Here is a 21,889-nt window from a genome sequence, read left to right as displayed (position 1 = left end):
CTTGGGTATATGCCCAGGAGTGATATAGCTGGGTCTTGAGGTAATCAATTTCCAATTTTCTGAGGAACCACCATACTGATTTCCGTAGTAGCTGTAGGAGTTCACGCGCCACTAGCAATGGGGGAATGTTCCTCTCACTCCATATCATGTGTGTTGTTGCTCTTAGCCATTCTGACAGGCGTAAGATGGATTTCACTCAAAGTTTGGTGGCTAAGAAGGAGTTGTGGGGAGAAGAATCATGACCAAAATATACTGTATAAAAATTTTAATTTAAAAATTAGTAAAGAAAAAAGAAAGTCAAAATTTTTCATGGGAATCAATACCAGATGAGTATATGACTCATGACTTCTTTTTATGATTTGAGAATTTCACCATCTATATAATGTATTTTGACCATATTCACTCCCTACTTCCCGTTCCAGCTCCTCCCATATCTTTTCCATGTCCTCCTCCCAACTCCATGTCCTCTTTTCTTATAATGACTCACTAAGGCCAATTAGTGCTGCTTATACACAGATGGGTGTGGGGCCATCATGTAGAGTGGTCAACCTACCAGAGAGTCACATTCTTTTTATTTATTCTTTGAGAATTCCATACATATATACAATAAAATACACTCTCCATTTTACCCCTCCAACTTCCCCCTACTTCAAAAACTCTCTCCCTCCAAACTTCATGTTGTCTTTTTTTTTTTTTTTTTTTCAGTAAGTCCAATCAGCGCTGCCTATGTGTGCAAGAGTGTGAGGCAGGGGAAACCTACCAAATGGCCATGCCCTCAAATCAGAATGATTCTCCCTTCCAGAGAAACTACCAACTTCCAGTAACTCCTTAGTAAAGGGTAGGGGCTTGAAAGTATCCTCTCTATTCATTCTGGAATTTTGGCTTGCTTGATCCTGTGTGGGTCTTGTGGAGGTGACCACAGCTTATGAGCGTTCATGAATGTGAAATCCGTGTCATGTCCAGAAGACAGCATTTCCCAGCACTGCTCCCTACCCTCTGTGTCTTAGTTAGTGCTTCTGTTACTGTGATAAAACACCATGGCCAAAAGCCACTTGGAAAGGTTTATTTCATCTTATAGCTTATAGTCCATCATTCGGGGAGATCAGGGCTGGAACTCCAGACAAGAACCTGGAGGCAGGAACTGAAACAGAAGCCATGGAGAAGTGCTGCTTACTGACTTGCTCCCCCATGGCTTGCTCAGCGTGTTTTCCTACAACACCCAGGACTACCTGCACAGGGGTGGCATCCAGTGATCTGGGCCCTCCCATATCAATCATCAATCAAGAAAATGACCTGCAAGTTTGCCCATAGGCCACTCAGTATTCTTCCAAGTGTGGTTCCCTCTTCCAGAATGACTCCAGCTTGTGACAAGTTGACATAAAGCTAGCCCACACGCTCTAGCTCTTCCTTTCTTCCTGCCTTCTCTTCTTCAATGTTGCCTGAGTGTAGGCAGCGGTTCAGGTGGCAATAATGAGCACTCAGCCTCTTATCCTCAGTTTTCTGACATTTATGCATCCCTTCATTGGCTGCTGCTCACTGCAAAAGGAACTTTCACTGGGTACTACTACTACCAGGTAACTAACCATTTTCTGCTTGGATTCTGAAGCCTGCTCCACAGAAGGAATTTTATGCCTGGTATTGTAACCATGGTCAAAAGCCCATGGCTGGGGAGCTCATAAGCTGTAGGGTTATTGTACACTATTATTAATGTGAAGCATGTTTCAATAAAAAGCTTACACTAAAAAAGCTTAGCATGGTGGCAAATGTGTCTATCCAAGATTCAGGAAGACTAAAATAGGAGGATTGCCAGGAATTCAAGGTAAGCCTGGGCTGCAAAATGAAATGCTGTCTCAAAAACCCAAACAGAGAGAGGAGAGGAGAAGCGAGAGAGCCTTCACAATAAAATGTACAAAGTGCTCCTAGAGGTGTGAGAACTTGGAGGTGGAGAGAGCAGCCGTGAACGTGTCATGGTTCTGCAGCTGATCCTGTAACTGGACAGTGAACCTCCAGAATGAGACTGTTAATATCTGAATCAATGAGCCAAGTCCTGAACCTGGTCCACTGTCACCTTAGGCTCATGAGGTGCTTTAGGAAGTAATGCAGGACGAGGGGCTGTATGGCTGAGATATGGACATATGCATAGCCTTCCTCTGGCTCCTGATCACTTCTTGCTAGTGATCTGTGTCATAGATACAGGAGCCTGAGTCTCTCAGCCTGTTCTTCTAGGAGGACCAAGGAGAGGCTTTCTGCTTGTCCCACTTGAGGCATTGTTAGCTGACCACAACCTAGCACAGTGCCTGGCATGCACAGGGGCAGCAGCCACGACTGTAATAGCAGTGAACAGTGGAGGCTAATAGTTGACAATTACTGGGTGTGTGCCATTGTGAGGACTTCCCCGTGCTTTACTTACAACAACAACCCACTTAACTCTCATTCCTATGAGGCACATGCTTTTTCAGACCCCACTGTACAAAGGAAACTGAGTCCCTCCATGAGACACTGGGATTGAGGTGGCTTGGGATATGATGTGACAGCATGTATTTCCTCCACAGCCTGGAATGCCTCTGTCCTGACAAGTTCTTTATTTTAACCATCTAGCTAAGTGGCATCTGCTCTATCCATCCTGGCCCTCCATCCTCCCCAACAATACAGTTAACCCCCTTTCCTCTGTTCTACCCAAGCCTTTATCCATTGTCCAATGCAATAACTATCACATTCAGCCACATTACGTTTTTTTATGAGAGAGGATGGTATACATCCACCATAACAAGAGGTGAGATGACCTCTAGCTGGGAAACAGGATGTTTTCCTCAATGCCGTATCACAAGTTTTCACGCATAATCAGCCCATGGTTCATACCTATTCTCCACTAGGCACTGTTTTATATGATTTGGCATACACCACCTTACCACAAAATAACACGTATCTTTTCAAAGTGTGTCTACATTTGCTGATTCCTTTGATAGTCCCAGAAACCTAGTAGAGTGAACCTTATATGTAAAATTATCCCTATATGAAAGATAGGGAAACTGAGGTACATGTGCTACTCAACATCTTTCCTCCGGTTCCTTGGACCTAAAGGTATCCCCGAGTGAGGGCTTCCTCCCAGCACCTCCAGTAGGATGAGTAGTGGGTCTGTGAACTCTTACCACCAGATTAATGTTCCCTCTAAGTGGGTAGCAGGGTTGTCTAACCGCAGGACCCGTACATATGTGCCGAGAACATGACTGGCTTGGCAGAAACAAAGACATTCTAAAGAAGCACCTTGTGTCTCTCAGCCTAACAGACTATTGAAACGATGGACCCCAAAGAAATGGAAAGTCCCCCAGGAGCTCACGGTGGGAGAGGGGAAAGGCACCAGCCAGAGGGGGCCTGACTCCAGGAAGGATATTTCACAGTGTTCTAACCACTTCTCAGACAGCCTGACAGGATGGACTGAAGCCCAGATCAGTAACAGACAGGACCACACCTAGACTAGGGCTGCTTCAGTGTGCATATCCTTGGACTGCTATTTAAATTTTGATCTTACTTCAGGAACTTGGGAGTTCACTGGATCTCTTTGTCCTTCCAACAGGGCCACATGGTTATTAAATCTCCTTTTTCTGCCTTCCACTTGTGACCTTCCTCTTTTAATCGGCTTATTGGGGACAGGTAGCCAGACCTGACTTGGAACACAGGTTATGACCTCCGAGTTCAGTTAAAGAAGGAAGAAAGCATGTTGGAGGAAAGGCAGAATTTGTAATTACCTGACAATGTGGAGCAATCTAGAGCTGTGTTTACAGGAAAACACTGAGCTCCCAGGTTGGTGTCTCAATAGCCAGGGTCTGAAGAAAGGAGGGCAGAGGAAGCAAGCCCGATGGAGAGGCTGCCAGAAGTTGGGGTGAGTGCTAGTGCTCAGACTCCAGAGCTTTGGGGACCTTGAAGGGTCATGTGACCCACCACTTTTCAATGTAACAAGCAGGACATGCCTGGGCCCTGAGGAAGAGCAGCTGAATAACCCAGGATACTGGCTCGTTGACATGAACAAGAAGTAATCAAGGGGTGTCCCAGGAGGGCCATAGGTCTAAGTCACTAGATTTCAGTTCCACGGATCCTCTCCCTGATTTCCTTCCTCAAAAACCTGCTGAATCAGTCGTGTGAGGACACTAGGCCAACTGGAGAGAGACAGAAGTATGTTCCTCTCCGGGACTTTCTCTCAGGGGGAAAGGATGCAAACATCTGCCCATAGGAAAGCAATGTGATGAGTCCCTGCTATCAGAAAACTCGGGATCTGGAGTCTTCAGAAAAGACAGGCCACCAAGATGGGCACTAAAAATGTCTGGAGGCAAAGAAACACTTCCTGAAGAATTCCTCCCTGATCTCTGGGCTTCCAGGAAGAAAAAGAATGACAGAGTTGGGTAGCAAGGAGGGCAGGGACCACGGGAGGACTTGGCCCATTGAGTCATGAATAGCTCAGAGTCAGGAGAAACATCAGTCATCACCGCACCCAAGCCCTCTTTCCTCCAGACAACTCCCAGCTTCTGTTCATCACTCTTCGCGTGCCAGGTGTCTGCTGCTTTGTTGGGCTGGATTGCTGGCTTTGCAGGTGCTTGCCTTGCCTTGCCCCTCTGACTCAACGTACACAGAACCCAGTGGACAGTGCTCCCTAACACACTGGCTCCCATGCTGACACGGGTCATGCCCAGGTCAACAACCCACATCATCTTCCCCAGGATCACCAGTGGTAGATACCTGGGTCTCACTCTGGACCTCTCCTCTCCCTCGATCTGTCCTTGAAGACTAAGACTTTGACATTTACATGTCCCTCCTCCTCTCCTCTCTTCCTTCTGTCCCTCTGTGCAGCTACTGACCTGTCCACATTGCACAAGTCCAGAATGGGCAGGAACCCCTTATTGAATCTCCAAGTTCTCCCCACCTGATGCATCCTCTAAAGCGCCCAAGTTCCACTACCCCATTTTCAAGGGTAAAATTCAAACGTCAGTGTCCGCCTGAGTAAATGAAGCTCACGTGTTCCCTTGGACATTTATTTCCAGACAGCTCTCTGCTGTTCCCAGACATACTACCTGAGTCTCCACTGCGATTGTATCTTCTTGGCCAGTATTCCCCACTCAAGCAAGGGATCGCCTAAGGCAGGAGCATGTCTTCTGCCCCCAAATGATGTTCCACATAGTAAAGACTAAACTTCTTTCACCGAACATTCATGGATACCCAGAACCATGCCCTGGGTACGTCCCGGGAATATTTGTGATATTATTTGTATACATGTGCACACACACAAGAAGAAACACATAGCTGAGTTTTGTAAGCTGTTTGTAGTCAAGCCACGCCTCCCCGAACAGACTGCAGTGGTGGAAGACTGTCTGGCCTCCCCTAGTAGAGGCTGTGCTGGGCACAGTAGTGTGTGCACAACTGCCGGTGGAACTGTAGATGGTAGTCTTTCACCAGTTTGCCCAAGATGTACAGGAACTCATCAAAGCAGATCTGGTTGTCCTTGTTTTTGTCAGCCGCCCGGAACAGCTCCGTGATGTAGTATGGCTGCCTGCGGCCCTGAGGAATACAAAGAGGATCAACACCACTGAGCACCCAGTACACCTATCCTCCAGACCCCTCTTCCTGCTGGAGATGGAAAGATCGCAGCAGCAGCACCGTCCCCCTAGAAGGAGAATTCAGGAAACCAGCCCTCATGCAGAGTGTCAGTGATGAGATCACCACATGCTACAAAATCAGGCTGAAGAGGCACAGGTGTCGGTGGACACCTTGGGTCACTGGACCTAGAGTGGCATGGGCACAAATAAGAGACCAAAAATGGCCCGTTCACAGGAGAACTGTGAGCAGTTCCTGAATAGCAGTCAGCAGCCTGGAGTCCCCAGCCCCACATCAAGTACACTCAGTGGCTGTACCTTGTCTTCCCAGCTACCCTGCATGCTCTCCTAGAGAGACACCTGCACAGTCTTCCTGAAGGCAAGACACTGTCTCCTTTCTCCACACTGAGAGCTCCTTAAAGGGAAGGCCGACCTGTCTCCATGCAGACACACATCTCCCGTGTGACTGACTGCAGGACCGTTTCCAAGCAGAGCATATCTCTGTGCTACCTGCCTAGGCATGTTTATGAAACTCTACCTGGTTCACCTACAGAGTACAGAATGCAGGGAAGGACAGAGAAATGGCCACTGGAGCTGTCCGCCATGTCCAAGCAGAGGTTCCTGAGGCTGGAGATCGGAACGGCACAGGAGGGGCTGTTTGAGCTGGGGTGAAGAGCATGAGGAATGTCGGGGTTCTTGTTTTGAGAGAAGATATGTGACAGATGGGGACAGGTAGGTGTGGAGGAGAACTAGGGAGTGGCAGAAAAAGTGGGTTTCAGCAAGATTTTCCTGGTGTACTTGGGCACGCTCAAGTTCAGAAGGGAACATCTGGGAAGCATTTGAGGGATGGAAGGTAATTTGTGAGTAGCTGCAGACCTGGAGGGCAGTTGCCCATCCCCGTGGGAGGGTCAGCAGCTTCTCTCCCTGCAGCAGCCCCTCCATCACATCCACGAAGCTTCCTAACCAGAGAAGACCAGAGCCCTCATCAATGCCCATCCTTACCAAATCTGCCAGCTGTGCCCCTGTGTCTGTTCCCAAAGGCAGACCCGAGCTCCATGATCGCAGGGCTGGGCAATCTAGGAAAGCCCTCAAGGAGTTCTCCCCAGAAGGGAAAGGATTTCCTAAAAACAATTAGTAAGGAACTTCCACCCCTGCTGCCTTCTGAGCTCTCAGAGGAACACTCCAGAGAGAGAGTGAGGTTGTCTTTGACATTCTTTCTCAAAAGGAGGTAAGTGAAGAAGATATTTTAGAGGAATGAGTTGAGTCTCACTTCCTCTAGAGATGGCAGGCCGAAGAGCCTGGGACACCACAGAGTTCAGAAGGCAACATCACACTTTTCTTCCGTGGTGCAGTCTCTAAGAACTACAGTAGTTGGGGATTAGGACTGACAGACTGGACAAGCAGGCTCTGTAAGCCCAGCTGGCCCCACCCAGCTCTAAGAAGCCTTAGGCGTGGGAAGTGGAAGAGGTTATATTTCCCATGCCCACCAGACGAGGGCAGCCTCCATAGCCTAAGTTACCCACTCCAGGCTCATGGCAGAGGCACTGGCGAAGGGACTTAGGCTTCCAGGGCTCACAGAGAGGGTCTGAGTCTAGGGCGGGTGTCACTGATTAAAGAGGCTTGTGAACAGAGAACAGCTTTGAGCCCATGCTCACAGGAGGCAGCAGAATCAGCAGCTGTGGTATCAGGCCAAGTCTCAGAGACTAGCTCTTCATGGGCTGGAGTGAAACCAAGCAGGTGACTTCAGAGGAGGGAAGGACAGGCAATAGAGCAAACCCTGCCCTCTGCACACCCTCCCTCTTCCATCCTCCTTCCAGGAACAGGAGGTTCTCCTGGGAGTCAGCTCCTTCCACCTCACCACCTCACCACTCACTTCCAACCCCACTAACAGCACGTTCTGGGCACTTCGGTCCTCCCTTCATCTCCCACTCCAGCCCCAGACCCAACGTACCAAGGTGTCCATGAAGCGAGGCACGCTATCCAGGAGCAGGGCTTTCAACTCCTCCAGGGACAAGGTCTCCACGTCCCCTTCCCGGGCAGCATAGTGGTGGAAGCAGTGTATGATTTGGAAGAGGGAGTCCTCCACGGGTGTGTCTGGCATGACTACTGGTTCCAGCAGGGTATGGGCAGATCTGCAGAGCAGAGGAGGAGGCGAGGGGACAGTGGAGAGTCTGTGGGGGGGGGGGGAGCAGGACCCAATCTGCAGAAGCCCAGAACAGGGTGGGCCCTTCTTCCTGGAGACATCTGCCCTCCTGCCCACTTTCCTGTGCTGTGTCGGAAAGGGGGCCTCCTCATGCCCTCACTGGCCCCGTGTGAACTTGGCTCAGTGTCTGCCCTCAACAGACTTACCTGCCTGGTCTCAGACTAAGTCCCTTCACTGGGTCCAGGAGTGGCCTCCTACCTCCTAATTGTCAAGAAACAGAACAAACAAAAGATGGTTAGAAGCAAGGCACCGTTTTTGTTGTTCACAGTGAAAATGTTGGCATCCTTGAAAAGGCAAGATCCCTTCCCCTACAGTGAACTGCTTTATGGGACCAGCAGAACACTAAAATAATTATGCTTCACAGGAGAATCGGGCTGGGCATCAGGCTGCTCATGTTTTCTTTCTCACTGGAGACAGCATAGAAATTGACATCTTTGTCCCCACCACCGTCCGCATGCCATCTTCTCTAGGAGTTGACATCCGCCTCCCCAGCAAGGTCTCTGTAATCCCGGGGCCTTCTCACAGCTCTGTGCACTGTCCATCTGAGGCCCACGGTCTCTTACTCCAAACTTCCTACAGAAGTAGAGGTAATGGGGAGCTACTGCCTCCCTACACCCTGTGCAAACAACCATCATAACAGCCCCACGTCCCACTTCTTCTGTACCAGCTGGATGACAGGCAAAGCCTCTTGTACATTATCCCATTTAATTCACACAGGACCCTGAGGAGTTGGGCATCACTGCCTCGTTCTCCTGAGGGGAACATGAAATCCAAAGAGGTTAGGGAATTTACCAAGATCACACAATCACTACACCTAGATAGATCTGTCCTTAGATCTTTGTGTTTGTGGACAAGCCCAAAGACATGCTTGTCCTCTGGGATTCCAAACCACTGTGGGGCCACAGTTACATTGTTGAGATGCTCGTCCACACTGCATATGTTCTCCAGAACAGGCAGACCGAGGGCCTCTGCTCTCTAAGAGCTGCACACACCCAGCACAGCCCACACCACCACCACCACCACCACCACCACCACCACCACCACCATCCCCCCCCTCCCCAAGATGGTCTTGGAAGAGGAACTGACCTGTTGCTCTTGGTGCCGGGCTACTCAGTATCCACAGTTTAGCCTCTGCGTGATCCTGGAAATCAGACAAAAAGCAGTCTTCTGAGCAGGGGAACTCCCATCATGCTGGACATCCTGCCCATTCCTGGTCCACTCATTTATGACAGCCAGTGTGTTACTCTCCTCAGGTTCTTCTACAGCAAGACCAAACCTTAACTGCATTCCTGGAATGACATCATCACACTCCTTGCTAAGATAAACTCAACTGGTTTTAGGGATCTACCTCCAGGATCTGAAACACCTAAGAATCACAAAAGGTCTCATTATCCATCCACTGCCTCCCATTGGAGCTCATCCCTGTCGCCCCAGCTCCAAGGCCACATTTAAAAATATCTTCCTTAGACATCCTCCCTCAATTAGAGAACCTCCAAAGTCTACAGTAGTGAATCACATTCATCTACTTATTCAACACATATTTCAGGAGTATCTGCAGCATGCCAGGCCCTCTGCTAGACAATATGAATAAGACACTGGGCGGGCTAGTTCAAGGGGTGGGGCAAACAGTTATACATGGTTACCATGTACTCTGGGCAATCAGGGCGCCCAACAAGGGCTACCTTCTCCCAGAAAAACTGAGGAAGACTTATTGAGGGAGATGCTATTTGAGTAGTGTCTTGAAGAGAAATTTTGAGTTGTTCCAGGGAATGGAGGTCTGAGCAAAGGCTTGAAGTTGCGGAACAACATGGCCTGCTCCAGGCATGGAGTTGACAGGGTGCACATGAGTGCTTAGAAGAACAAGGCTCTAGGCAGCAAGCAGATGAAAGGTGAAGGCCCTGCGCACCTAGCCTGTGCTGAAACCTGACTTTCTATGTGGAAAGAGCTAAGAGATTGCTTTAGTAGCCTGAGTGATGTTTGAAAGTTAAAGAAAGCGCCAGGATCAGTTTTGACCATTAGGAAACAGCCAACTGCAAGTAACTTGACTGAGAAGTCTAGACCTTAGAGCTGACCTCTACACACGTGTCACTTGACTCTCGAGTCTCAGGCTCTCTCCAGGGCAAGCCTTCGCTCAGCCTTCTCCACCCCCATAGCACACCTTGGACCACACAGGCTGATGAGTATTTCTCCCAGAAGGTGGCGCCAAAGAACAAGTAACTGATTCAGCATCTGCACCGTGTCTCAGAGGGTTCCACAGAAATTGAAGGGAGATGCTCAGGGTACAGCATCAGGGTTCAGTCCCAGCACCAAATCCACCACAACATCAGTAGCATAATGACATGCTTAACAATAACAAAGACTTAAGCCAGTACCTTTCCCAGTCTGCATTCATCTAACGAAAACATTTCCTCAACAGACAACCAGTTTACTGAAACCCTATTGTGTTTCTATGCTAAAAATACAGCCCAATTTTCCCACCTATTTGGAAGCTAGAACCATAGAAAATTTTATTAAATATCTTTGATTCATCCATCATTCCTCAGGAATTTATCTCAAGAAATTGGCTAACTAGAGGTTTTAGGCAATAATTCAGAAATCCCCACTCTGATATCTATAATGTAGAAACAGAAGTAAATGAAAACCTTCAAATCATATAATTCACACTCTTAGCGCTTAGACAAATGCTCTATAACATTCTGTGTTTCAGCTCTAGCCATCACGTGTGGAATGATCTAACAACCAAACAACAGCATGTCAAAGATCAGTACCTCCTCTTGACCTGTCTCCCTCCCTGATCACAGCCCACCCCCACCAGGGACTCTGTCTCTCTCCCTGATCACAGCCCACCCCCACCAGAAACTCTGTCTCCCTCCCTGATCACAGCCCACCCCCACCAGAAACTCTGTCTCCCTCCCTGATCACAGCCCACCCCCACCAGGGACTCCTGTCTCTCTCCCTGATCACAGCCCACCCCCACCAGGGACTCTGTCTCTCTCCTTGATCACAGCCCACCCCCACCAGGGACTCTGTCTCCCTCCCTGATCACAGCCCACCCCAACGGGGGACTCCTGTCTCTCTCCCTGGTCACAGCCCACCCCCACCAGGGACTCCTGTCTCTCTCCCTGATCACAGTAAACCCCAACGGGGGACTCTATGCACCAAAAGTGACTCAGACACCCAGGTTATGCTACCTGCTCTTCCTTCCTGGCCTCGTCCACTCACTGATGTCCTCAAAAATGACTGGAAGTCAATCTAACCAGGAAAAATGAAAGACTTGTACAATGAAAACTTTAAAACGGCAAAGAAAGAAATTGAAAAGGATAGCAGGAGATGGAAAGACCTCTCACACTGGTAGGATGGTTGTGAAAATGGCCACCCTTCCAAAAGCAATGTATAGGTTCAGATAGGTCCCTATTTCTTATCTTTTATAACAGTCGTTTATAAAATGAACCAAAGACACTGATGCAAAACTTGAAACTTTGAAGCTACAAGAATGCATAGGGGGAACACTAGGCAAGGACACTGTGGTAAGGACTCTAGTAGCTCAAGAAATAATAGCAAGAAGCACTATTCACAATAGCCAACATACACAATCAGCCTGGATACCCATCAGTGGCTAGAGACGTATGAATAAACCAAGAAAATGTGGTCTATAGGGCTGGAGTGGTGGCTCAGCCACTAAAGGCTAGGCTCAAACCAAGAAGACAAAATGTGGCCTATATCCACAGAGGAGTCTTCCTTAGCCCTAAGGAAAAAAGGGAGATATGTCATTTGCAGGAAAATGGATAGCCCTGGAGATCATTGTACTAATAAAATACTCTAGACTCAGAAAGACAAATGCTGCAAGGGTCCTCTCATACGTAGAGGACATGCACAGAGAAGGGGGACTGACTGACTGGGGGGCAGAGTGTTGCTGGTGAAAGGGTAGAAATGATCAGGAAAGAGACGTGGACATTGAGTGTTGGAACAGTATAATGACATACATGTATGAAAATGTCATCATGAAATTCATTAGCATGTATGTTAATTTTAAAATTAAGAAAAAAGAAACCTGGCGGGGCGGTGGTGGCCCACGCCTTTGATCCCAGCACTCAGGAGGCAGAGCCAGGCGGATCTCTGTGAGTTCAAGACCAGCCTGGTCTACAGAGTGAGATCCAGGACAGACAGCAAAACTACACAGAGAAACTTTGTCTTGAAAAACCAAAAAAAAAAGAAAAAGAAAAAGAAATAAGAAATCCTTGTATGCCAAAAAACTCTAACATTCAACTATTTCTATTTAAATTATTTATAGCCTATTAACACAAAATGGTATTTCCATCATATGGAGAAGTGGAGAAAAAGAAAACAGAGGCCCTTGTTTACAAAAGGGATCAGCTGGGGAGAAGGTTGGAAGAATAAAGTGGATTAAGACAGTGGGCCCCACCTAGGGAGGACAAAGCATCATAGCTCAATGGAGCCCCAATATGCCTGAAGGGATGGTCACCAAGTGAACCCTGAACTCTTGTGCCACACAGGGAATGTCAGGCACAGAGCAACAGAAGGGGGTCTCATTTCAGTTAGCATCTCCCCTTTCCTCCCACCGGCTTCCCAGTTCCAACTGACCACCCATTCCTTCATCCTCCACCCACGTTAGCCTTTTCTGCATGGTGGGGCACATCATATTTAATAGCATGACAGCCAACTCCTGCACAGGCTGTTTTGCGTAGATTTGAACTGCCTAATTCCCAGACTCATTCCTTGGTGGTCCTTCCGACGCTGAATCCAGACAGTGGAGAGCGGGAAGAGAGGGGCACTGATGTTCTCTTCCCCTCTTCTTGAGAACCTTGTGAGCATCTGCTCGTATGATGCACTGAAGCGACCCTACCTCTTTCCCTGGACTGTGAGTTCCCAGAGGGCAGTGGCTGATGAGGCCTGGGGAGCCTCCCCTGAGGGAAGAGAAGTATGAATTTGAAGTAGGACTTTCTGCTGTTTGCCGAGTAAACTTCTGGAGTGTGCCGAACTCTGCACATGTCAGGGGCTCTTTAGCTAAAATGAAAACACAGCCTAGCTGTTAGGATTATGAGAATTTGAAGGTAAATGTGGGACTCTTGACGTGCAGTTCATCAAACATTAATTGTGGGGGTGTTGTGACTGTCAGGACAAATACGTGGGAATTTGTAGGAGGTCAGGTGAATGATCAAACAAAACCATGCTGCCTCACACACAGGCTCAGAAATCCTAGCAGCTCAGTGTTTCTCTCCCATTTGCCAATCTGCTGACCATCCAAGTGCCAATCTGAGCTGGGACAAGAGCCTTCTGCTCCAAATAAGTTTTCTTGGGAGGCACAGAACCTGGTCACTGGAAATGCTGAGCACAGTGTGGTAAGCGTGTCTTATCCACATGAAGTAGGGCAAGGCTTCTGGAAACTGGCTGTATCAGTGGCCTGTGGTTCCCAGCATCCCAAAAGTTTCAACCTTATAAAGGGACTCTACTCTGTGTCCAGGTGCACACATCTCACCTGTCTTCTCTCCACAGAACTTTCCTCAGCTCAGGTAAGTCAGCATTGCCTCTTGTATCTCCGGACTGTTGTGCCCTTCTCCTAGCCCATTCTGCTACCTGCAGGATAGGAAGCACTGTGGGACCCTGGCTAGCCACAGTCATCAGCAGGCCACAAAGAAGAGAGAAACACAATGCCACTAACCTCTATAAACAGGCAATCTGACCCAACAGCATAAGAAGCAAGACAGTTGTTTCTATTCAGTTGGTGCCTATTGTGGTCATCCATCCTTTTTCCTCATTCCCAGGGTGCTCCAGGAAGTTCTCTAACTAGTCAAGAATGGGGCTTTGACATCCGCTCACAGCCTTACTCATATACTCACACTTGGAGCCAACACACTATTTCATGAAGAACTTAGAAATAGTAATGATGAGGCTCTCCGGTGTCTTGTCCCTGATAGAGGATGGTCAGTAAGCAGATGACCAAGGACACTATCCTGCTTCCACCACTCTAACCTTGACTTCGAAGCTGAAAGAGATAGTTTTGATGCTTCTTAAAGAGGGGTCTATCAAATACTCAGTGTGGCTGGGTACACTGTCCTAGGGCTCGATCATTTTTTGTATGTTAACCCCCCAGTTCTGCCTGCTTCTGCATCCTGAACAGGCTCATGGTCTCCACTGCTAGACTTTGATCCACCTATATTGTCCTCTTGGCTCCCGAGTAGATAAACAAAAGTCCCAGGCATGTTCCGACCTTCCTCTTTTCGAATAAGAATTATTCTATCACATTGAAAGCAGTAGCTCTTCCCGCCCTCCCTTAGTCTTCCTTCCCTCAGTCCTGAGGCACTTAGCCACATGTGAGAAGGAGGAGAGAAACAGGGTCATTATCTCTGTTCCTTACAGACTTTTGAAACTAAAGATGAGCAATGCTAAAGCTGAGAAGTCCATGATGGGTATGATGAACACGTTTTATGAATACAGGGATAAAGATGACATGACCGACAAGCCAGCTTTGATGAAGATATTGAAGGGGAATTTCCTCAAGTTCTTCAATGTCCATGTGGATGAAGGTCTGACTTTTCAATCTTGGTTGGGCTCTGTTATGGCAAAATATTCGTGTTGCTCATGTTGCAGAAGTCAACCTTATTCTTCAGTTCTGTGACCACATCTGTATAGGGGAGTAAATGATGTGACTTCCTATCTTGGATTAGTATGGAGATTCTAAAGAGATGATAAAAGTGAAAAGGTATTGAACTGGGAAAGAGTTACATGGATATGATGGTTTGGTATTAGGTGGCAAAAATGTACTACTCGAGGTCAGTGAGTGGACCTCCTTCTTGCTGTCAGTGACACTTCATGAGATGAAAAGCATCACTTATAGCTCCTGCCTCCTGAAGACTCTCTGTCACTGTCTCTGATTTTGTGGCACAGCACTGGTAATACCACCACTGATCAAATTTAACAGTGGACAAAGTTCACTAAGAAATCTAAAACAGAATCTAGCTAACAAGAGCAGGGGATCCAGATGTGAGGAGAAGGCTGTTCAACCTCAGTATCTGTCTTCCCGTTGGTCATGAGAATGGATTTGGCTAATATGGCTGGCTAGGATGCTGTCCGCTTCCTTTCAGTCCCATGCGCATCCTTGTGAAGCTGTGGACTTGGTCTAAGAAGACAGCCTTCCCTGATGGAAAACTGCTCTTCTGTCAAGGGTAGAGGAGCAATTGAACGTCCCTGCTAGAGACTCCAAATAGGCCTCAAGAACAGTGAACCTCAAACAGGTTCTGTTGGAAGAGAGAGAGAGAGAGAGAGAGAGAGAGAGAGAGAGAGAGAGAGAGAGAGAGAGAGAGAAAATGAAGAAGAAGAAGAAGAAGAAGAAGAAGAAGAAGAAGAAGAAGAAGAAGAAGAAGAAGAAGAAGAAGAGAAAGAAAGGAAGGAAGGAAGGAAGGAAGGAAGGAAGGAAGGAAGGAAGGAAGGAAGGAAGGAAGGAAGGAATGGTAGGTTTGAAAATAAAGAAAACAAGACTCAGGCCTCTTCTAAGTCTCTGGCATGAATTTAGGACAAGTAGTGCCAATACAGGTTGGGGACAGAGAAGAGTGGGGTGAAAGCTTCCAAGCCTTGGGGGCCCACTGGGGTGGGCCAATACAGATGTCACATTTAGAGCTGAGTACTCAATAGTCACCTCTTCTCAGCTCTTTGATCATTATGAGTCTCTAGATTAACAAATGATATGTGTTCTTTCTCATAAGTGGATCCTAGCTAGGAAATTTTAGACTTGCTTAATTTTGGAGTTTCTGTTTAGGCCAGAAGTCAGAAAGAGCTCAGAAGATAAGAGAAGTCAAATGGTAAGGGACAGTAGAACATATCTGATATTAAAACTTCTCCAACCATGCTTAAGGGAAGATAATCTATGGATAAAAACAAAAATGTTTAGCAGTAGCTTGGTAACAAAAGCTTTTAGAAAACAGCAGCAGTAGGTCACTCCCCAAGGCCAATGACCTACCCAACCATGAGCTTTTGACCAAGTGGACAAGGCTAGGCATAAGTTCTCCCCTGTGGAACAGTCCGCAAATCCAATTGGAAAGTGGTTAGTTATCCCCATAACAAGCATGCCACTATTCCCTGGTAGACTGGTGTTCTAGCAGGCAGGGCCCAGTGCTGGGTGAGACCACTGATGTCTCTTCCGCTCCAGCACTCCGTATGGCACCTTCCTGCACTGTGAAAGCTAGTCATCAAAGAGAAGCTTTCCTTGTAAGTTCATTCCTGATTTCTTTATGTCCTACAACAAAAGTGTGTGGTGCCTTCAGCAATTATACCAGCTAGTTATAGTGAGTAACCAAGAGAAAGGGAAGCAGCCTGTACTGTTCTGGAGGCTTTTGAAGCCTTCTTGACCAATAACTCACAGAGATATCACATGCCTGGCATTGAGATTTTTGTTTAATAACCCATGTTTCTTTTTTTGATAGCCCATGCAGAGTACCTTCATTCAAACTTCTTCTTTTAAAAATTACCTTACAGAGCAATAGCTTTCAATAAGGCGTTTAGCACACCCTTAGTTTTGCTTAACACTCCTTCCTCTCCTCTATCCATTATTTCTTTGGGGTATCATGTTGGCAGTTCACTTTTGAAATTTCTAAGAGAAGTTTATCTTAAAGCTCTCTCCCTCTTTCTTTCTCTCTCTCTCTCTCCTCTTTCTTTCTTTCTCTCTCTCTCTCTCTCTCTCTCTCTCTCTCTCTCTCTCTCTCTCTCTCTCTCCATATATCTATTTGTGTGTATATGGGTTCATGGGTGTGTGTGTGTGTGTGTGTGTGTGTGTGTGTGTGTGTGTGTGTATGAGTGTATGTGCAAGCGTTTGTGGTCAGGGGAGTCCAAGAGACTTCCAGAGGAATACAGGCTGTTGCCATAGTTCCTGGTTGCCTTCCAGAAACTGGAGGTAAGATCATCCTCATTTATTTTTAAGATGAATGTTCAATAATTTAATGGTTGATTTGTTTCCATTTTCCATATTTTTTCTCCATCTTCTCTCCTCTTGTACTTTCAATTTTCTACTGACTCTTGACCATGAGTAGAGCAATTTCACAGGATAAAGACGAGTATGCAAAGGAGGGAGATGAAGAGGAATAGCAGGATATTGGAAAGTGGGAGGTGAGCCCTGGAGGGTGTCAAGGTGTGGATTATGGTGTGGAAAGAATGTTCCTGATGTGGAGAGGAAGAGATGCTTTATGAGCAGAAGGCTAAAGGAACAGGATGAGTAGAGAGTGGACATCCCCATGGGCAAATAATTCACTCTTCATTTTTTTTAGACAAGGTTTCTCTATATATCCCTGGATGTCCTGAAATTCACTTTTCATATTTCTTGCAGGGGATTTGCAGCATCAGTTTCCTAATTCTTCCAAGGAAAATCTTGACCTGATGTGTGCAGATCAGTGTTTTGCCACTGTGCTAAAATGCCTAAAACACAGCTTTGAGAAGGGAAGACTCGTTTAGACTTACTTGATTCATGAGTGCCGGGCTCGTACTGTGGTTTGAATGAGAATGGCTCCCACAGGTTTATTTAGCTCAAAATTCTCACTCCTGCCTAGCTCTGGTGAAAACCTTCTTTGAATGGTGGAAACACAGGAGGAAAATACTGATTGAGGTCAGAATCCAGAGACCAGAGAGGGTCAGTCTTGATTTTCTTGGTAACAATCCACACTTCTGGGAACTCACTCCAAGACATCAGCATTCAACCTCTCTGAGGGCAGTACTCCCGGTGACCTAATTACCTCAACAAAACCTTCACCTCTGAAAGGTCCCAGCACTTCTAACATCGCCACACTAGGAATTAAACTTCCCTTGAGGGACACTCAAATGATGTGAGCCTTAGCGAGGTTCTTAATCCATTCTCTGCTCCAGGAAGCCCTGGGCTGATTCTCTACTTTGTTACTTTTCTGTCTTACTTTCCATTTTTTGCTATTTGCTTGGTTTTGGGTTCTACTTTTTATTCGTCTTCATCTTCTAGCACTGATGTTACATTTTTATTCCTACCAACACTGAAAGGAAATTCAGAAGCAAATCTATTCTGTAGTGAATAGCTTCCTTTTCTTCTCTGAATGTTCCTTTCTAAATCTTGTTTCAGAGAAAATATCTTTCCTAACTCTAAAAATATAAACTTATGAGTTTTCTTCTGATGTCTTCACGGATTCTACTGGTTTTTTTTATTTGTTTGTTTGTTTGTGAGAATTTTAGTCTTTCATTTTCTTTAAACCTCTGGTCATCTTTACCTATTCCTTCTAATAATAAGGTACTAAAAGGGGGTGAAGAATGGTTCCATTGGTAAAATGTCTGCCTTACAAGCATGAGGGCCCACCTACAAACATAACACCCCCTACCCCGCACACACTGAGTAGGGTGGGGACAGGCAGATCCCTGAAGCTTATTGGTTGGCCAGCCTAGCCAAATCCATGTGCATCAGTGAAAGACCCTATCTCAAAGAATAAAAAGGTGGGGGCCTGGGGAGACTCACAACAGCTCACAACTGTAACTCCAGTCCCAGGTAAGCCTTCTCCTGGCCTCCATGGGCACTGCATGCATGTGGTGCACAGACATACAGGCAGGCAAAACACCTATACATATATAACCAAGTAAATAAGTAAATAAAAGTTTAAGATAAATTAGTAGGTTAGAGAGACTGCTCAGAGGCTGAGAGCACTAATACCTATACATATATAACCAAATAAATAAATAAATAAATTTTAAGATAAATTAGTAGTCTAAGGAGATTTCTCAGAGCTTAAGAGCACTGGCTGTTCTACCAGAGAGCCTGTTTGATTCCCAGTACCCACATGGTGGCTTGCAAACACCTGTAACTCCAGTTCCAGGAGATTCAGTGCCATTTCTGGCCTCCTCCACACATACAGTATATATACATACACTCAGGTATGAACACATACAATAAAGTAAATAAATATTTTGCTGGATGTGGTGGCACGGGCCTTTAGACCCAGCACTTGGGAGGCAGAAGCAAATGGGTCTGGGAGTTCAAATCTACAGAGTAAAATCTACAGAGTAAAATCTTATCTCAGAAAAACAAAATAAAACAAAAATAAAGCATAAATAATAAATATGTAGAAATGGACAGAGAAGAGACACTACATCATCCCCTGACCTCTACATACCCACATGCACATATGCATTTACCTATACTAATAAATACGTACTCCACTCTCAATGAGAGAAAGAAAGGAGAGAGGCAGAGAGTGTGATGGAGGGAGAATCAGAGAGAGTTCATGTGTGGGTTTCCCATTTCTGTTTGAGTATAAATTTGTGTCACTCAAAAGCTGTAGGTGGCTGGGCGGTGGTGGCACACGCCTTTAATCCCAGCACTCGGGAGGCAGAGCCAGGCGGATCTCTGTGAGTTCGAGGCCAGCCTGGTCTACAGAGCGAGTTCCAGGAAAGGCGCAAAGCTACACAGAAAAACCCTGTCTTGAAAAACCAAAAAAAAAAAAAAAAAAAAAAAAGCTGTAGGTGATCTGGCCTCCACTCAAGCCTCAGGCCTCAATCCTTGCCTCACTTGGCCTCATCTTCTCCAGCTGCAATGGATATCACTTCCAGCTCCTCCATCATGGGTCGTGATTTCTTCCCACCCCAGAGGTTTCTCCATGCTGTGGATATGCCCAGATCAACCTTCCACCCTTCATTCTCCCTGACTGACATGGGCTTAGGTATCTGTGAGGACCTTCCCTGAACTCCTAAGTCGGATTGTGTGTGCTGCAGTTAGGACTCCTGGGGAACTCGGCGAGGAAAGGGATGCTGTTGAGAAGAGTATGTGCTCCACCGCATCACCAGCGTCTAGTGCAGGACTTGCCCCACAACAAACTCAGAGTGGTTTTCCCCTCAATCAACCAAGTCATTAAATTATTAGCTGACACTTGGTGGTAACTACATGGCAGCCTGTTTAAAGCAAGGACCTAGGAAAGACACTAGATCTAGGAGAGATCTGGGTGGAGGTTCTGAAGGGAGGGATGGGAGGGGACCAAGGAGCTGATGTGCACCACCCTCAACTTTGCGGCCCAGGAAGACACCAGAGAAAGCACTGCTGACTGAGCATTCCTTAAGCCCTCTCACGCTGGGAATCGGGAGGTTTCATACCCCAGCTCTCAGCTACTTCTTGGCTCCCTGCCTTGCCCAGGTGTGGCCTGACTTGGAAAGTGAAGAGTTTACACTTGGATGTTGGCACCAAAGCAGAGCAACATTCTATGTCTTTACCGTCTAAGTTCAGTATGTGCCACAGAGCAACATTCTATGTCTTTACCATCTAAGTTCAGTGTGTGACACAGAGCAACATTCTATGTCTTTACCGTCTAAGTTCAGTGTGTGCCACAGAGCAACATTCTATGTCTTTACCGTCTAAGTTCAGTATGTGCCACAGAGCAACATTGTACGTCTTTACCGTCTAAGTTCAGTGTGTGCCACAGAGCAACATTGTACGTCTTTACCGTCTAAGTTCAGTGTGTGCCACAGAGCAACATTGTACGTCTTTACCGTCTAAGTTCAGTGTGTGCCACAGAGCAACATTGTACGTCTTTACCGTCTAAGTTCAGTGTGTGCCACAGAGCAACATTGTACGTCTTTACCGTCTAAGTTCAGTATGTACCACTGTACCCCCAGTCCTGGCCTCACCCTCCCCAGGCGTTCTCTCCCATCAGGCCCTATTCAAGCCACCTCCTCCTCTGTTGCTGCCTCTCTTCCCATCCCAAGCACTGTCCCACTTGGGCTTCAAGCCCAGCCCCACCCACCACAGCCGACTAAGTGCTGGCCTGGAGTGCACTGCTTCCCATTACCCAAAGGCTTGCAGGCAAATCTATAGGAAATGACAATCTAGTATGTAAGTGGTGCTGAGATAACTATCCAGATACTCGGCAAGGGTTCTTCAGAGGAAGAGACTAACCACCTCTCTTACTTTCCAGACAAAAGTCTCCCAACCCCATCCACTAAGCGCAACTTCCGTCTGTACTTTGTCTCTAGCAACCATCCAAGAGCTAATGTGGATCACGCGCTGTCAGCAACTGCTGGTGAGCTACTGAGTGCCAAGTCCGGCTCCATTAGCACTGAGGCTCTCCCCCACCCCTGCACTCATCAGCTAGGCTGGATTGGCACAGTCACAGTCAACAGAGCCATAAATGTAACTACCATGGCAACTGAGGTTTTCTCGAAGGGCTCACTCAGCGTAGGGATTTCACCAGTGTGCTGTGTAGAATGGTTTTCCTAGAGAGATTTGCTTGCCCTAAAGTCCAGAGCAAAGCAGAGATGCCAGAAACGCTGGAATTACAAGTGTGCGCACCAGAAATGGAGCCACACATTAATGAAAGCAAGCAATGAAATGATTGTGGGAGGGTCTTTGCAGATCTGTAGGAAATGACAGCCTAGTATGTAAGTGGTGCTGAGATAACTATCCAGATAGGAGAAAATAGGATTGTGTTTCATTCTGTATCATATAATAATATAAATCCTAAAATCAGGCATAGTGTCTCACGCCTATAATCCTAGCAGCCAGGAAATGGAGGCAGGAAGATCACCAAAAGAAATTGCTATTTTCAGCTAGATGTGGTTGTCATCATGGAAGGAGGCATGTTTATGGCTTCTTGACTGGAAAGAAAATACTTGCAAAGAAGTTGGCATGATTGATTGATATAATCACCCACATCTGCAGCCTCTTGCATACAAAAGTTCTTTGTAGGAGATTAGCCTCTAGTTACTCAGTTTATAACCCACCTTGAATCAGTTATTCTGATGTTTTGCAACCAAAAAGGCCACAGCTGGTACAAAGGTCCTCTTCTTTCCAGGCCAACAACAGCAGCACTCAATCTCCAGGCCCCTTCCTTGTGGCTGCCCAGAAATCAGACATCATCTGTAAGTCCCAAGAATACAAAGGGTCACTTAGGCTAACTCCTGCCTCCTGCTTAGATCTCTCAGGAAAGAAGAGATTGAGTAGACATGTAGAAACACGAGACCAGATGCGATCCTGAAGGGAAGATGGAGTAGTAAGGAGAAACAGTCAAATCTGGTGCCATGCACCTGTAATACCAGCATGTGGGAGGTGTGGGCAGGAGGATCAATGGTACAGGGCTATCCTTGACTGCAGAGCAAGTTT

The 21,889-nt window shown here is 46.8% G+C and overlaps 1 protein-coding gene across 4 annotated transcripts; it reads right to left on the bottom strand.

Annotated features, from left to right (window-relative positions):
• Positions 1 to 5,293: 5,293 nt before the first annotated feature.
• On the bottom strand, positions 5,294 to 21,642 carry LOC131912531 (protein S100-A15A). 4 transcript variants are annotated; one of them, XM_059264829.1, is made up of 5 exons: positions 21,511 to 21,642; positions 8,872 to 9,074; positions 7,932 to 7,986; positions 7,534 to 7,714; positions 5,294 to 5,547 (listed from the first exon to the last, which is right to left on the bottom strand). In XM_059264829.1, exons 4-5 carry the CDS (start codon positions 7,681 to 7,683, stop codon positions 5,371 to 5,373), a joined length of 327 nt encoding a protein of 108 aa, XP_059120812.1. In that variant the 5' UTR covers positions 7,684 to 7,714; positions 7,932 to 7,986; positions 8,872 to 9,074; positions 21,511 to 21,642; the 3' UTR covers positions 5,294 to 5,370. The 4 variants fall into 4 exon arrangements, with proteins under 4 accessions (XP_059120812.1, XP_059120811.1, XP_059120814.1 ...); XM_059264828.1 differs by having other exon boundaries at positions 8,872 to 8,926; XM_059264831.1 differs by lacking the exon at positions 7,932 to 7,986.
• Between the last annotated feature and the right edge of the window lie 247 nt (positions 21,643 to 21,889).

Source organism: Peromyscus eremicus, chromosome 6 (assembly GCF_949786415.1).
Source record: "Peromyscus eremicus chromosome 6, PerEre_H2_v1, whole genome shotgun sequence".
NCBI lineage: Eukaryota > Metazoa > Chordata > Mammalia > Rodentia > Cricetidae > Peromyscus > Peromyscus eremicus.
Note: the sequence above shows the minus strand (reverse complement) of the source record. Positions and strands in the feature narration are given on the sequence as shown.